At 38.5% G+C, this 16,414-nt stretch overlaps 1 protein-coding gene across 3 annotated transcripts in view; it reads left to right on the top strand.

Moving 5' to 3' along the window:
• Positions 1–16,414, top strand: part of MICU1 (mitochondrial calcium uptake 1) — a 239,657-nt gene that overhangs the window by 94,171 nt on the left and 129,072 nt on the right. For 2 of the 3 annotated variants that reach the window (XR_002089378.2, XM_019484315.1), the window contains exon 6: positions 15,862–15,927. The exons of the other annotated variant lie outside the window; for it this stretch is intronic. Coding sequence is in view for 1 of the 2 variants with exons in the window: in XM_019484315.1 (XP_019339860.1) it covers positions 15,862–15,927 (66 nt within the window). In the remaining variant the exon portion in view is untranslated. The remainder of the gene's footprint in view (positions 1–15,861; positions 15,928–16,414) is intronic. 3 annotated transcript variants of the gene reach the window in all.

The following is a 16,414-nucleotide window of genomic DNA, read 5'->3' as shown; positions in this document are numbered from 1 at the left end:
CCCCTCACACTTCCACTCATCCCCCCACACAATACAATACAAGAGTAAGATTTTATTTTGAGCTATTATGCAATTACTTCTATATACACTACTAAAAATAAATAAATCCAGGCATAAATTATTTTTTGAAAGAAAATTAAAATATGTTAGTAGATTCTTTATTTTTTTAAGTGATTGTTTTTTATCTATAACTTGTTAAAATTTGTAAAAACTTGTTGTTTTTTTAATGTGATTGTTTTTTATCTATAACTTGTTAAAATGATAAGGGTGGTCAGGCATTGGAACTAGGCTGTCTGGAGTTGGGCAATCTCCATCCTTGGAAACTTTCAAAAGCTGTTAAGACAGACACTTGGCTGGGATGATTTAGTCAGGGCTGATCCTGCCTTGAACAGGGGGCTGGACTAAATGAACTTATGAGGTCCCTTCCAGCCCTACTTGCATATGAGTCCTATGATCACTGCAGCAATCTGTTCAGTAAACTAAATCATAAAAAGGAAGTTTATAAGAAGTGGAAACTTGGATAAACAATTAGGGAGCGTTGCTTGGGCATGCAGGGATGAAGTCAGGAAGGCGAAAATGTGATTGGGGGTGCAGCTAGCAAGGAACGTGAAAGGTAACAAGAAGGGTTTCTACAAGTATATCAGTAGCAAGAGGAGGATCAGGGAAAGTGTGGGTCCTTTACCAAGTTGGGGAGGCAACCTGGTGACAGGATGAAGTACTCATTGCCTTTTTCACTTCAGTCTTCACAGTCAAGGTCAGCTTCCAGACTACTGCACTGAGCAGCACAGTTTGGGGAGGAGGTGAGCAGCCCTTAGTGGTGGAAAAAACAGGTTAGGGACTATTTAGAAAAGCTGGACATGTACAAGTCTATGGGGCTGGATGGGATGCATCTGAGGGTGCTGAGGAAATTAGTGTGTTAGTAAAGGGTGTTAGAGGGAGTTAGCCAATGTAATTGCAGAGCCATTGGCCATTATCTTTGAAAACTCACGGTGATTAGGAGAGGTCTTGGATGACTGGGAAAGGGAAAACATAGTGCCCATATTTAAGAAAGGGAAAAAGGGGTCCTAGGGAACTATAGAGAAGTCAACATCACCTCTGTCCCTGGAAAAATCATGGAGCAGATCCTTAGGGAATCCATTTTTAAGCACTTGGAGGAGAAGGTGATTAGGAAGAGTCAGCATGGATTCACCATGGGCAAGTCATGTCTGACCAACCTAATTGCCCTCTATGATGAGATGACTGACTCTGTGGATGCGGAGAGAGCAGTGGATATGATATGCCTTGACTTTAGCAAGGCTTTTGATGCAGTCTCCCACAGTATTCTTGCAAGCAAGCTAAGGAAGGACAGGTTGGATGAGTGGACTCTTCGGTGGATAGAAAACTGGCTGGATCATCAGGCTCAGAGGGCTCTAATCAATGGCTTGATATCTAGTTGGCAGCCAGTATCAAGTGGAGTGCACCAGCGGTCAGTCCTGGGGATAGTTTTTTTCAATGTCTTCATCAATGACCTGGAAGACGGCATAGAGTGCACTCAGCAAGTTTACAGATGACACCAAGCTGGGGAGAGTAGTAGATATGCTGGAGGGTAGGGCTAGGATTCAGAGTGGCCTAGACAAACTGGAGGATTGGATAAAAAGAAATCTCATGAGATTGAACAAGGACAAGTGCAAAGTTCTGCACTTAGGACAGAACAACAATCCCATGCACTAGTAAAGGCTGGAGACTGACTGGCTGGGCAGCAGCTCTGTAGAAAAGGACCTTGGGGTTACAGTGGACAATAAGCTGAATATGAGCCAACAGTGTGTCCTTGTTGTAAAGAAGGCTAACGGCATACTGGGCTGCATTGGTGGGTGTGTTGCCAGCAGGTCAAGGGAAGTGATTATTCCCCTCTATTCAGCACTGGTGAGGCCACATCTGGAGTACTGTGTTCAGTTTTGGACCCCCCCACTACAGAAAGGATGTGGTCAAATTGGGGAGAGTCAAGCTGAAGGCAACAAAAATGGTGAGGGGGGTGGGGGACATGACTTCTGAGGAGAGGCTGAGGGAACTGAGCTTATTTAGTCTAGAGAAGAGAAGACCGAGAGGGGATTAAATAGCAGCCTCCAAATCTGAAGCGGGGTTTGAAAGAGGAGCTAGACTGTTCTCAGTGATGGCAGATGACAGAACAAGGAGCAACGGTCTCAAGTTGCAGCAAGGGAAGTTTAGGTTAGATATTAGGAAGAATGTTCTCACTAGGAGGGTAGTAAAACATTGGAATGGGTTACTCAGAGAGGTTGTGGAATCTCCATTTTTGGAGGTTTTTAAGACCCCGTTAGACAAAGCTTTGGCTGGGATGATCTAGTTTGGGCTGTTCCTGCTTTGAGCAGTGGTTGGACTAGATCAGTGTTTCCCGACTTTTTTGACCCACAGCACACTTTCTTAAATAAAAAAGCACTGTGGCACACTGGATGCAGGGAGGGGGCAGAGGGTGGCATGGGGCCAGCCAGACGCCAACGGGGGTAGGGCTGGTGCACACCCAGCCAGACACCGAAGGGAAGAGGTGGTATATGTCCAGCCAGACAGCATTTTGGGCTGGAGCCATGCCCCCTAACTGGCTGGAGCAACGCTCCCTGTCTGTCTGTGTCCACAGCAGCAGCAGCAGGTGGGGGGTCTGGCTTCAGCCAGGAGGGGGGCATGGCTCCAGCACAAAATGCCATGGCACACCTGGATATACCTCATGGCACACCAGTGTGCCATAGCATATCAGTTGGGAAACGCTGGACTAGATAACCTCCTGAGGTCCTTTATGTCCCAGCTGCCTGCGGAGGGGTCAGGATTGAGAGTATGGTCGGGGGTAGAAAGATAAAGGTTTATTGACTTAACAAAAACACAACTATGCATAGTAACAAGACAAACAATGACGGACAAGAATAATTCATGTCGGCAACTTATCGGCAGGCCACTCTGATGCCTGATGTCAAGTTTCTCTTTCCACGAAGCTCAGTGAAGTCGGAAAGACTGGCTTTAACCAGATTTCATCTTTAGAGCAGGATCAGCTAAATGGAGATGTGTCCTGGCACAGATGATTCACTTAATTGGGCAACACTGATGTCACCTGTTGTCCTGCAAGGTTGACTCCCTGCCTTCAGATGCCTAATCCTTTAGGTGTGTGCCTCTGCAAATGAGTGAACCCGAAGGTTCCTGCTTTTGGTGGGGTAGGGGGAATCCCAAACTGAGGGATTTGCAGGGTGCTGCTCTGCGAATGGGGACCCCTGAAGTAAGGGCATCTGCCTGGGTCTCCTCCTTTTGCAGAGATGCACTATTAGTTGGCGTACAGCAGTGTGATGTGTCCCTGGGGAATACCTGCAAGGGAATTAACTGGGTACACAAGATCAGGCCTCTAAAGAGTGGCTGGAGAGTGCAGAAAGCTCTGGGCTGCCTGAGCTGTTGCAAGCTGATGTATTTTGCAAAACAGCAGCACAAAGGTGTAGTGCCTATTGCTATGGGTACAATTTTGGACATTTGTGGTGTGACTGTGGTGTCACTGATCTAGTCTGGTTCAGGATTGAGAGTGTGGTCGTGGGTAGAAAGGTAAGAAAGATTTATTGACTTAACAAAAACACAACTACACGTAGTAGCAAGACAAACAATGACAAACAAAAGCAATTCACGTCAGCAACTTATTGGCAGTCCCCTCTGATGCCTGATACACAGCAAGCTTCTCTTTCCACAAAGTTCAGTAAAGTCAGGCGTCCCTGATCAGCACTGTCCGAGAGGTACAGGGAAGGACCCTGGTATTCAGTTCTTGGGCTCCTCAAGATCCATGGGCCCACTGATCCAGGTCAACAGCTTAACTAATCCTTTTCACAGAGCTGTATCTTCCTTCAGAATGATTTCTGGATGTTTTAGCCAATTTATAGCTTCTGAACGGTACTGATAACTTACAGCCACTCAGATTCTTTTTATTTCAACTGTCTTTAGACTGACCAATAGCTGCACAAGTCTTGCATTCCTTTTGATAAGGTTAATTTTAACTATGCCATAGGGCCTTACTACTTCAAGGCTTTGCTTAATTTACTAGGCCTTACTTATACAAGGCCTTACTACATCTTAAACTTTAATTAGGCTCTTAGCAACAACATATAGCTTAATATCTGAACAAATGACAGAAAAACACTTGGTCTAACCTTCATAGAGCCTTCAGCAAGCACTTTTATTACACAGACATAATTTTCAGCTGTCACACCTTCTAACCCTAATATTCTGTGATTCTATGATTTACTCTAGTTGCCAACATGGTGTAACAAATTTGAAAGAGAAAATTTTTGCCTTTGGGTCTTTGTGGAAGCAGGCAGACATTGAGTTTAAAACAGATGAGAGAGTGCTTCCCCCCCCCCCCCCCCCCCCCCCCGTACTTAAAACAAAAAAAAAGAAAAAAGTATTGACTCACATAAAAAAATATTGGTGTATTTGTTATGACAGTCACAAACCTTTCTCTTATATGCTCTGTTCTTTTTCTTTATATTACTTAACATACTGCTGTGTTTTCACAGCATTTCTTTATCTTGTCTCTTTACTCCCATTGTCCCTTACAAAATAAAATGCCCTTACCACAATAGTTTCTAAAATTTTAGGACCAATAATTGCAATTTTTTATATTTTATAATTCATCCTTAGCAAACATAATTAAAAACAAAGAGAATAAGTATGAGCTATGGACCGCTTACACTGGCCTCATGGACCCGTCTTCATTTGGCAGTTTGTGAATAGAGTGTAGAAGCATGTCGGAAAGACTTTCTCTTGTGTTCATGAGCTAAACTAAATATCAGTGAATTAAAATTGAGCTGAAAGCATTGTCTTGTATTTGGAGAAGCTAGTTGGATTTCATTAGTTTATTGTTGTTGTTTTCCCCAGTTACCAGAGCTCTTTTAGAAGACAGACAGTTGATACTTCCTGAACTGATCAGTTGCTTAAGAGGTTTTAATTTGGTGTGGCATTTGTCTCCTGACATTTTCTCATTCTTGCACAATATTCTTGGAAGATGTATCCTTTCATTTGACATCTATATGAATAAACAGTTGCAGGTTGTATTCTTCTTGTTTAAAAATAATTTTGTAAGTATTGAAAAAATGCTTGGTTGCTTATATTGTCTGTATACATGGCACACAAACATCCCTGAAGAAAACCTTAATATAAATGTTATTTTACAGCCACAAACAATAGAATATGTGCTTCTTTTTTTCTTCTTCCCTTCACCAAATTTTTGCAGCATATTTACTTTCTGCCAAAGCTAGAAGTATTTGCTACTACTTTGTGTTACTAATTTTGTTACTCGTTTTCACAGGGCTTGTTTGACAGAGATTCCTAAATGTTACAAGTTGCTGTATGTGCTCTTTAATTCCTGTTCCTAGGTATCCAGCAATTCTTTGTTCCTGATGTCAGTAATTGGTTTTGCTCTATGTTGCTATGTTGCATAATACATAATATTTGTGGGGTTTTTTATTTTAATTTTGATTTTTGTTTTTTGGTGTAACCGAACATTCCCTCATTTTCTTCCCTCTTTATAACTCTGTCCCCTTTCATCAGGATTTCTGGCAGGTACTGACTTATCAGCATGTGCTTTAAACAGTTTGTGCTTCAAAATGCATATTATATGCCTTTTTATAAAAGGGACAGTACATACTTACCCCTTCTCACTCCCTCAAATTATCTTTTAATTCCTTACCTTAATACATGGCGCACAAAAAGAAAAGAATATCTCTAAATATTTAAACTTAAAACATTAAATGTTAAAGAGAATGCAATCCATGGGGTAAATTTTTAATAAGTGGTTTTATTTTTGGAACAGATTTTTTGAGAAACCGGAGTATACTTATTCCTGTTTCTTGTGTGGTATCTCCCTTTGCATGCAAAGACTTCTTTTCATTAAAGTGCAGTAAGTTATCTCTGATATAAATAAAGTTTCCAGCCTAAGGTCATGGAATCACTTTTATTCTGTTAGAATGGATAGGCATTTGTCTGGCCAAAAGTAAATTGCAAAATGGCAGGCGTTTGAAAGTACAGGCAGTCCTTGACTTGCAACATTTTGAGTTACGTTTCACACTTACAACATTTATAAATGTTATAAATTATAAAGCATTTATAAATTGACACCGTTTCAACTTTCTGATATCAGTTTTGACAAGTTCACTGCATCACCTGGAGGACATCTGTCCAAACTTCCTTGGACACTTTCTTTAAGAAAGACAAGACTCTAGAAAAACCTGCAGCCAAGACTCCTAAGAAGACTCCAGCCAGAGCCCTTCAAAATGCCCAGCAAAGTTACCTCAATGAAGTCCTTCCAAATCAATATGATAGCTATTTACAATATAAATACATTAATATACCTATATTACTCATCTATAATTGATTGAGTACAAAATTTGGGGTTATTTATGGTGAAAATAGGTTATCGGGCCTTGGTTCAGGAAGCAATCCCTCATTTATAACATTGTTTCCTTAGGGAAAATCAGTTCCCAGTTACAACATTTCGACTACAGTTTTCAGGAACCAATTATGTCGTAAGTCAGAGGAGGATTGCCTGCACACAAATTTTGAAAAGGCTAGTTTAAGCACCCTTCTGAATTTTTAAGCTTATACAGTATAGCTACAATACTAGCTACATTCAAGGAATGGTTAGAAATTGTTTGTCTGTTTTCAAGAATTGGGGAAAATGCATTGCTCTGCCCGTTTTAAAATAATTTCCAATAGCTGTTTCGTTTAGCTCTAGTACCTTCATGCTTTAGAGTAAATGTTTGAAATCTGGCAGACAGCTTGTCTTTCTGTGAGGGATCTTCCTTCTGTCTTTCTTCCTTCCCCCTCCCTCTCCCAAAACTTAAGTTAAATTTAGGCAAAATCTTAGCTTGCTCATGCTCAGTGTGCTGTTTGTTATATTCCAGCTGCTAAATTCTCCAAAGATGCCATTTGCATTTGGCAAGTTACAGTACAAGTATTATCCTTGTAAATGTTCCTCTTGGCTGCCAAGGGTTGCTCTGGTGGCAGATACACTGGCAGACTCTTTCCTATATTATCAATATTTTGTTTGCTTTCTTCTTGCAACTTTGGCACTAGCAGAGGCAGCAGCTAGGTTTTTAATACTGTTGAGTAAGTAACGTGACCATGGGGTTTTGTGCTGGAGAAGGAAGAGAACTCAAACAGGGTGGGGGAGGGATGCAGGTATAAGACAGAGAAGGTGATGCAGGGAGCATGTGTAAGCATGGAGAAGGGGGAGGCTTCGGTAGATGTGGAGAACTGGAGCATAATAGGAGGGATTGGTTGGATGGGGAGGAGGTAGGTGTGGAAGACAAGCCAGAGGTGGGAAGGAGAAATACCTTAACTTGCACCCTTTGGTTTTGGAATCACCAGGACCCAGCGTGTGTGCGCCTGTGATTTCAATGCATGTGCTGCAGCATGTTAGTGTGCCACAGGAGCAGTGTGCACTGCATAAAATTATACTTTCCTTCCTTTTCTCTTGTATTTTAAGCTGGGGAAACAGTGTGCATACAGAGCAAAGTGCAAAGCAGGGTGCAGCAGAGCATGTCCCCTCCCCACTCCACTTCCTGCTGAGCAGGTAGGTGAGAGTCCCATCCTCCTCTTTCCTCCCTTCCCAGGTCCAGCTGACTGCAGGCAGCTGGGAGCCCTTGCAAACAAGGGTCCCTGTATTCAGCCTCCGTTCCCCAGCCATACCTGTGTCTTGTTACTTCCCAGGGCAGTCCAGAGTTTGATACCCCCTTCTCATCTCCAGCCCTCGGCCCCAGGGTGTATAATGGAGAAGCTCAGTATGCTCTATCAGGGAGACTGCTGCCCCTGTTCAGCCTGACAGCCTCTTCCCCCAAGAAGGGCTTTCCCTGAGTCTGTGTTGCCATTGCTTCTCCCAGTCCCCACCACTCCCTAGCTGCACACAGTCTTCCAGCCCCTGGGGAGCTGTGCCAGGACCAGACACCTGCAAACTTCATTCATGCTAACGCTGCTTTTCCCCACTTGAATGTAAGAGTAAAATTGGTGGCACACTTCAATATTGAAAAAAGAGTGCTTTAGGTATCAAAAGTTTGGGAAATGCTGTGATTTTCCTTTTTATGGTAGTTCTTAATTATATAATTGCATGCTGTTTTTCCCCAGGACTCCTTCATTCAGTAAATATTTTTTAGGCCTCATTTACTACCTACTGGGCGCATCTGCGTGTGCACTTTAGTGCGCAGTAGCCTATTCTACTGAGCATTAAAGTGGTGTATAAAAAAGTGCTAATATGCTAATGTGCAGTCAGATAGGCTACTGCGCATTAAGTGTCACTAAAAAGCATTCGCTTTTGCTACTGAGCATTAGGACAACCTAATATGCCTTTATGTAGTACCTCATATTAGAGGTTTTAAACTTAATACGTAGTAGCGAAAGCACATTAATGAATGTGTAGACACACCCACTATTCAGTACCCGCTCTCAGTGTAAAATTATTAATTTTCTCATGAGATTTGGTGGACCAGAAACTGATTGTGAGCCAACAATATGCTCTTGTTGCAAAAGCAGTCACCAGTATACTGGGTTGTATTAATAGAAGTGTCACTTGCAAATCAAGTGTTAAGTGATTCTTCTGCTCTGTTCAGCACTAGTGAGGCCTTATCTGGAGTACTGTGTCCAATTCCGGGCCCCACTTCAAGAAGGATGTGGGCAATTTGGAAAGGGTCCAACAGCAACAGAACAACAAAAATGATGAGGGTCCTGGGAAGCAAGACTCATGAGGAAGGGCTGAAAGTTATTTATTCTGGAAAGAGAAGACTGAGGGGGGATTTGATACATCTTCAAGTTCCCTGAGTGGTCATTACAGACAGGATGGAGATGGGGTTTTCTCTGTGGGTGTAAAAAACAGGACTAGGAACAACTGCCTTAAACTGCATTATAAGAAATTTACATTGGAAATTAGGAAGAACTTTCTGACTGAGGGTGGTCAGGCATTGGAACTAGGCTATCTGGAGTTGGGCAATCTCCATCCTTGGAAACTTTCAAAAGCTGGTAAGACAGACACTTGGCTGGGATGGTTTAGTCGGGGCTGATCCTGGCTCGAACAGGGGGCTGGACTATATGACCTTATGAGGTCCCTTCCAGCCCTACTTGCATGATTCCTATGATCACTGCAGCAATCAAGTTGTGTTGTAACAATTAATGGTACCCTGTGTGAGGTAAGGTGGTATTATCTCCATTTTCCAGGTAGAACCAAAGCACAGAGGAATTATGGCCAAAATAGGAGCTGTTACTCTAGTTTGAGTCATTTGGGGCCATTTTTTCAGCATTTCAGGTATTTTTTCAGCATACTTAATGTTCTGTAGGATATTCACAAGCAGCTCCAAATTTCATCAGTTGCAGCTGTGTGCACTCACACTTTTGTATACAGATTAGATTAAATTAGATTAGATTAAATTAAATGGCATACATGGCTCATCGTGGGCATCCAGAAAATGCGGAACACAAAGCGACTACCTCTGAAAGTTTTGATTTAACTGATGTACACAGGATCACACAGGAATTCTTTGGTAGAAGTAGAGATAGAATCTAGTTCTCCTTTGGTAGGAACCTTGGCTTCCCATAAAACCATCCTTTTTCTACATTTAATTTCCTCCATATCCTCTGTAACAAATGACACAGATCTGACAGGGGATTCCATTTAATGCACAGTCTTGATTTTTTTTTTTCCTAGTCGCTGCCCATCCTGAATACTTAAGGAGGCTGGAAAAAATAGCCCATTAATGTGATAAAAAATGTATCAAAAGCTAATGCCATAAGGAAGGCAAGTTAATATTTCATGGACAATCTTAATTTTGATGTTTTCCTAACTCTTTAAAGTACTTGAATTCAGAACCTTATTAATACTGCTAATATTAAACAAATTAACATAGTTAATTTTGGACATAACTTTTGTATATGCTAATTCTGAACTACTTGGGTAGAACTGCTCAGCACAGTTTCTTTAGGCAACAGTGACATTCTTATGCCTTTCCTAAGTAGCCCAATGAGAAGTTCAGAAAGGTTAGTGGGCTTTTTTTTATATGAAACATAAATAATAAGAAGCAGGGAATGAGAAAATTTGACTTCCTTGAATCAAAGTCATGTTTTTTGTTGTAGGAAAACTTTGTACCTTAGTTCTGAATGCATATATCAGTACATTTTATAGAATCTCCATAGTTACTTAAATTAAACATGACCTTTTAGGGCTTTGTCATCATCAATACCTGATTAAACCAGAATCTCTCAGCACTGTTTTTTGTTAATTTCTGAGAGACCTTGAAATCCAATAGCACCTTCAGTATTGAGAAATTGTTCTTTGTAGATTCATGAAAAATAATCACCCTTCACAGATGAGAGATCACGTTTGATTTGTTCTTTGTGTGTGATGTTCCTGCAGTGCCCTGTGGTAAATTGAAAATGTTTGTGCTTATAATCTAAAAAATAATCATATTTGGTTTAGATTAAATTAAATGGCATTCCTGAAGAACTACTCTTAAATTGCTGTGATAGCACAAAGTGGCCCTAAATCAAAGAATAAATTACTTTATTTGAAAAAGAAGTGTTGGGAATATTTGGTATATTAATGGAAACTATATTAAAATGGCAAAACTTTACATCACTTGAGTGCTGAGACACTCCATCAGTGGGGAATTAAAAGTATAGACTGTCCCTTTTTAAGAGGCATTTTCCTTTTGCGTTTTTTAGCAGGGGTTTCTCCCTTGCATGTCCAGTTTTGTTGCTTGTGAAGGTTCTGGAAAATTTTGTTCTTTTCCTCCTGACTGTAGAATGCTGGCCTTGCATTTCAGGTGCAGTTTGTTTTTCAGTGATGGATAGTTACTGTGCTGCTGTGGACAGTATATGTAAATTTCTCTTTCCAGTCTCGGGAGACCACCAATAGTAATAGTTGCTGCTTAACTCTTAATTCTCCTGAAAGTGTCTGAATTCAAATTTAGTGGAAATCAGTATAAAGAGAGGTTTTATACTCATACTTAGATGTAGCTTAATGAATAAAGATTTATTTTAAAATCTTCATCAAGATACGCTACTTAAAGGGTCATAAACCATATTTATTTTTGGAGGGAGGGTGCCCTAAGAATGGGTAAAGATGTAGGTATTTTCTTAACATTGCCAACCTACTTTTTAATATTCTGATACTTCTCAATTTGACATTCAGAACTTGTTTGCATTTGCCTGCGTTTAATAGGTAGACTTCGCCATATGTGTTCTAGATTTAACTAGTGGTGTTGCAAATTATTCCATAATTAATAGAAGCTTAATTTAACTGCAAAAAATAATTATCCAGTGAAATGCTCCATAAACAACTTAAGATGAGGAACAGTATTCTGATTTATTATATAAAAAAATAAACTATCCATATGTGTCAGGAGGGTGAAATGAGATCTTTAGGATTACTTACTATAAGGAAAACCCCCCTGGAATAATGTTGTTGTTCTTGTTTAGAGTGCTCTGCAGGACCTGGCTCTCCAGTTTTTACTCTTTAGATCTTTTTTACATCATGAATTATGGGGTTCTACATCTGAGATCTGTTTCTGAAATATTTCTTTTGTTTGTAATGACTGTATTAATTGGATAGTCAGGTGCCAAGGCAAGGCTGTTTATAGAAATGTAAATCTGAGGCATTAATATTAGTAAACGTAACGACAGTGTGTATCATCCTTTGAACTGCATAGGAATTTCAAAATGGTTTTTCCTGCTGATATATTCTTTCTGAAGTATGCACTGTTGCAGAATACCTGCTCACTTTTTATAAGACAGTCTCAGTATAATTTTTCTTAGATTTTAGACTGTACTAGCTCTGAAAGAGTTTTACTGGTTTGGGTTAGCAGGATACATTTGTACAAGCTCTAGCAAGATTAGAAAAATAGGTTCATACTGGCACCGTTCTAAACATTGTTTAGCACAGAGAGGTTAACCATGACTAGCTCAAGTTTTTAAAGGTGCCAAACCTTGTCTAAGTTAGATGCTATGAGACATTTTAAAGTGTATTAATTAAAATGTGTTGACTAACAAGATTTAAAACATGACCTAGTTCCTAGTCTAGATGTTTCCACTGTAGGATCTCCAGCTGTTTATCTTGTTTAAAGAGGCACAGGCCTAGGGAAATTATGTACCATGCAACATCCCAGGAAGACTAATTTTGCATGGTACATATGTATAATTGTGTGCATGTATGCATTTACTAGCTTTAAAAGAAAGCTGTTTCAGTCTTTGACATTGATTATATGCAATTTCAGAAACATTAAGTGGTGACTCATTAAACAACATCATATTTTTTGTAAGCTCTAAACACAAATATTTCTTTAAATATTTTCTTCTGTGAATATTCATACCTGTAGCTATGAAAATTATATTTCAGTGTGTGCATTTTGAGTAGTTCATAGAACTAAAGGTGGTCAGTTGGGACTGAAAGAGAATTGCCTTACAGCAAGGTAAAATATATGGGTATCTTAAGCATTCATAGTTCATATATGGTTACACAGTTTTTATAACTTTACAGAATTTAGAATGAACAAAACATCTGAAAAGCTATAGTAAAGAATACTTGAAGTTGAACTACAATGTAATTAATTTGCAAAATACTTCCTAATTTTGGTTTAAATTATCCATTTTATTACGTGCACTATGCTTCTGTTATTTTGAAAGAGGATGGAAGGTTTGTGAAGAGATTGCTTAAGATGGAGAACTTCCTGAAGCTTTGATGCATGTATGCACAAAGTGGGTATTGAAACACAAGTATTAATTGCATGGGCACAATTGCTAAATGTGTGGCTCTTTCCCCCAGATTGAAATTCAAACTGTCATCTTTAAATTACTTGCCAAAAATACTTCCTTTTAAAAGCTGTATATTAAATGCTGCTCATTAAGTAGTTTTTGAAGTGCAAAATAAAATGGTACTGCCAGGTTTAGATAAGCTTTTTAAAAAAGATGTATGTTAGTGGCTTTGAATATAATCAACCTTGAAATTCAAATACATTTCTAAGATAATACCTAATAAATTAACTTGTAAACCTATATCCTTTATCCAGTTTGCTTAATTGAGTTATAAACATATCTAGTGTCTGCTTTGATCTGTTAACCATAAATGACACCTTGCGATACCCAGAGTACTGGGATCTCTTACTGCACCTTCACTAGCATTCCAACAGGATGGCAATAGATTTGCTTGCTTTGGGCAGAATTAGCCAAGAGATTCCAAATACTGTAACTTTTTTCCCCATCCCCCTGTCTTCTATAACACTTGAAAAAAATTCTGGATGACTTCAGATTTGGTTTAAGTAACATGCACTTGTCTGCAACTGAAAACTGTCCTGTTTATTTGGCAGTGTTTGATTTAAAAAATCAGGAATGGATACTAGGTGTTTTGCAAATCAGCATTCAGGTATATTGGCAGAATATTTGGAGAAGCTGGAATATTACTTTTTGAGTCTGTACTTGCTTGCAATGTATATATTTGAGAACTAAAATTTGGAAACTTCTTTTTTTAAAAAGTGTAAAAAATTATGCCTGTCCTCCTCCTTTTGCATTAGTTCATTTTAGCTGAGATCATAAGAAAAGTAAACATTTTTTGACTTGCCATTTGGTCAGATTTTTGATACAGTAAGGGGGTGGGAAACAATTTACATATTTTTTCTGTGTTTTGCCATAAGGGAAAACACTACTATTATGATGACTTTGGATTTCTGGCTAAATAATGGAATTGCTTTTCTGGTGTTTTATTATATAGCTTTTATTGCAATACACCATAGCATGTTGGACAGCAAGCAGCACATGCATCATCAGTTTCAGTTGTTGTCTTAAGATGACTACTACTTTTATTCTTTAGATTAAATTTCGATTCATAGATTGACTTGCAGTTTTAGCCTCAATTGTAAGGAATGGACTGTATTTTTAAATGTAGCTAAACCTTTCTGTTCATGGATGATGATGGGTAATATTTGTAAAATTGACTTATGATCTGAATGTTGTTCATAAAAGTTATTCTACTCAGCTTGATACCTCTTTAGTTAATATATAGTTACTTTTTTATTGAAATAATGATATATTGGACTTTTATATTTGTGTGCAAGTGTGTGTGAGAGTGTGTGTTCATCTAATACGATTTCATAGCTTAATAAAGCTTATTGTTTTTGCAGTGGATTGCTAATTTGAATGCTACATTCTGAATGTTCTTTAGGCAATGCTTGATGACCTTAACTGGTTACTCTGTTTTTGAGATTCTAAAATAATTGCAAAGGTGAATGTTTTTGTAGGGTGTTTGAAAAGCTTTGATTTAATAGTTTTTAACTCAAGCATCTCTCTCTGAAAATTAGCTTGCATTCAGATACAAAAGGGCATGAAATGTGAAGGTTATACTGAAATTGTACAGATAAACTAATGAAATTGTAAAGATAATTTGCTGTTTTTAGATTTACTGAAGCAGCTTAAATCTAACATTGTTTGCTTTTTTCAAAATTTGTAACGCTGTTTCTTATTCTTTCATTCCTGATATTAACCTTTTAGCTGAAATCTTAGAAAAAAGACTGCAGAAAAGATACTGCTTAAAACTCAAAATATTTTATGGACCAGATTAAATAGATCTTGATATGTAGAGACCTAGCTATGGAAATTATGCCTTTAATATTAGTCTCTACAAAATTTCAGTGGTATAACCAATCCATTTTGAATTTTTTCTAACCTGAGTTATTCTATAATTAATAATGAAACTCAATGTTATTACCCTTTGAATGGGTAAAGAAACAAAGCCAAAAGGCCCAGTAAAATCCTTGTTGGACCATGCTTTCTATATAAAGATGTGTGTATATAAAAATGTGATATAATATAGAAAATTAAAAGACTATCTCTTCAACCTGTGATAGGAAATTCTGAACAGATCATCACGCAAAAGTACTTTTCTAGCAAACTGGCTCTGCTTTTGCTTCTATTCAAATTTAAATGGTAACTCCCATTTCCTTTAACAGAAGCTGGATTAGACCTCATTGTGGTACTGTGTGTTTAGATTTCCCAGGTTTGTGCCTGTCTGACTACCAGTGTAATTATTTAAAAATAGATATATTTTTGTTGGCTGCTCTAAGAAAAAATTCAGTGGGAGAATACTTCTAAATACTACTTACAACTCTTTTGTTTCAGAAAACACTTAGAGCTCAATTTTGGGTGTTTTAGTTCATTGACATTATTTTTTTAATTTTATAGGGAACTTTTCCAGCCATTAAGAATCAAATAACAATTTTAAATGCATACAACCCATGAAGATTAAATCAACCACATCCAGCATTTAATGATGTCTGTTAAATATGAAATATTTACAGAGTAGGTTATCTATGTGCTAGTAGGTGGTTTACTGTGCTGCAAACTATAGAGATAAAGACCAAGCAAAGCCATTCAGTAAGACGTGGGAGTGGGATATACAGCTGAAATTACAGCAATTGACATAATGCAATAAAAGACTGAAAATCACCATCTCTCAACAGAATAGTTTCTTTGGGTAATAAATGTAGTTTGCTAATCATGTTAAAGACAAGTGCTGTACAGATACTTATGTGTAAATTTTGTGCAGATCTATTTTGTTGCAAAAGATGGCCAAAATACTTTATGGAAAGAATCTACAGCCTGATGCCTATTGAATGTGAATTGCCAGTTTCTTGTGCAAAGCATTGATACTTTCTGCTGCTGCCAGTGGTTTACCTCACTTTAGATTCTTAACAGACCCATGTCTAAAAGAAGGAGCAATTACTACAAGTTGTATTTGTTCAATAGAGCTGAACTTCATTGGAAGTTGTATACTTGCTGATCAATATGATTTTTTTTCTCTTGTGGTTTCCAAGCCAGATACTGCTTAAATTTTCATTTAAATTATTAGATGAACTAATCCCCAATCTGCTGTCAAGTAGAATGGTGAGTTCTCTCAAAAATCAGATGAATGCGAGACATTAGCTGTAGATGATGGGTCTGTACCTTAGAGACTAAAAGCTAACTCTTGCTGGGATTCATACCTAGATTTCTTAGCAGTGTATAATCACAGCATCTACCTTTGTTCCAAATCTTTCTTGCTTTTGCAAATCTAACAGATCATTTTGATGTTTTGTGTGCTTTCTTTTGTAATTGGTTAACCAGTTTTCTTTCCTTTGTCTTGTATATGATGGGATCATCGCTAGACAGAGGTAACAATGGGGGACAGTGTGTAGCTGGACCCTCGTGTGGTGGTGTTTGGTGTTGCTTCCAAATACTGTCCTTAAGCTTGCGTTGTCCCTTGCTTCTATGCTTGCATGAATTTATATAGATTAATCTCAACTGCACTTAATCTTTTTGTAGTAAACATTTTCCGTGTGTGTGTGCGTGCGTGTGTCTTCTAATATTTTTCAAGTAGTTCACCAGTATGAAC

The sequence above is a fragment of the Alligator mississippiensis genome, chromosome 6 (genome assembly GCF_030867095.1).
Source record: "Alligator mississippiensis isolate rAllMis1 chromosome 6, rAllMis1, whole genome shotgun sequence".
Lineage (NCBI taxonomy): Eukaryota > Metazoa > Chordata > Crocodylia > Alligatoridae > Alligator > Alligator mississippiensis.
Note: the sequence above shows the minus strand (reverse complement) of the source record. Positions and strands in the feature narration are given on the sequence as shown.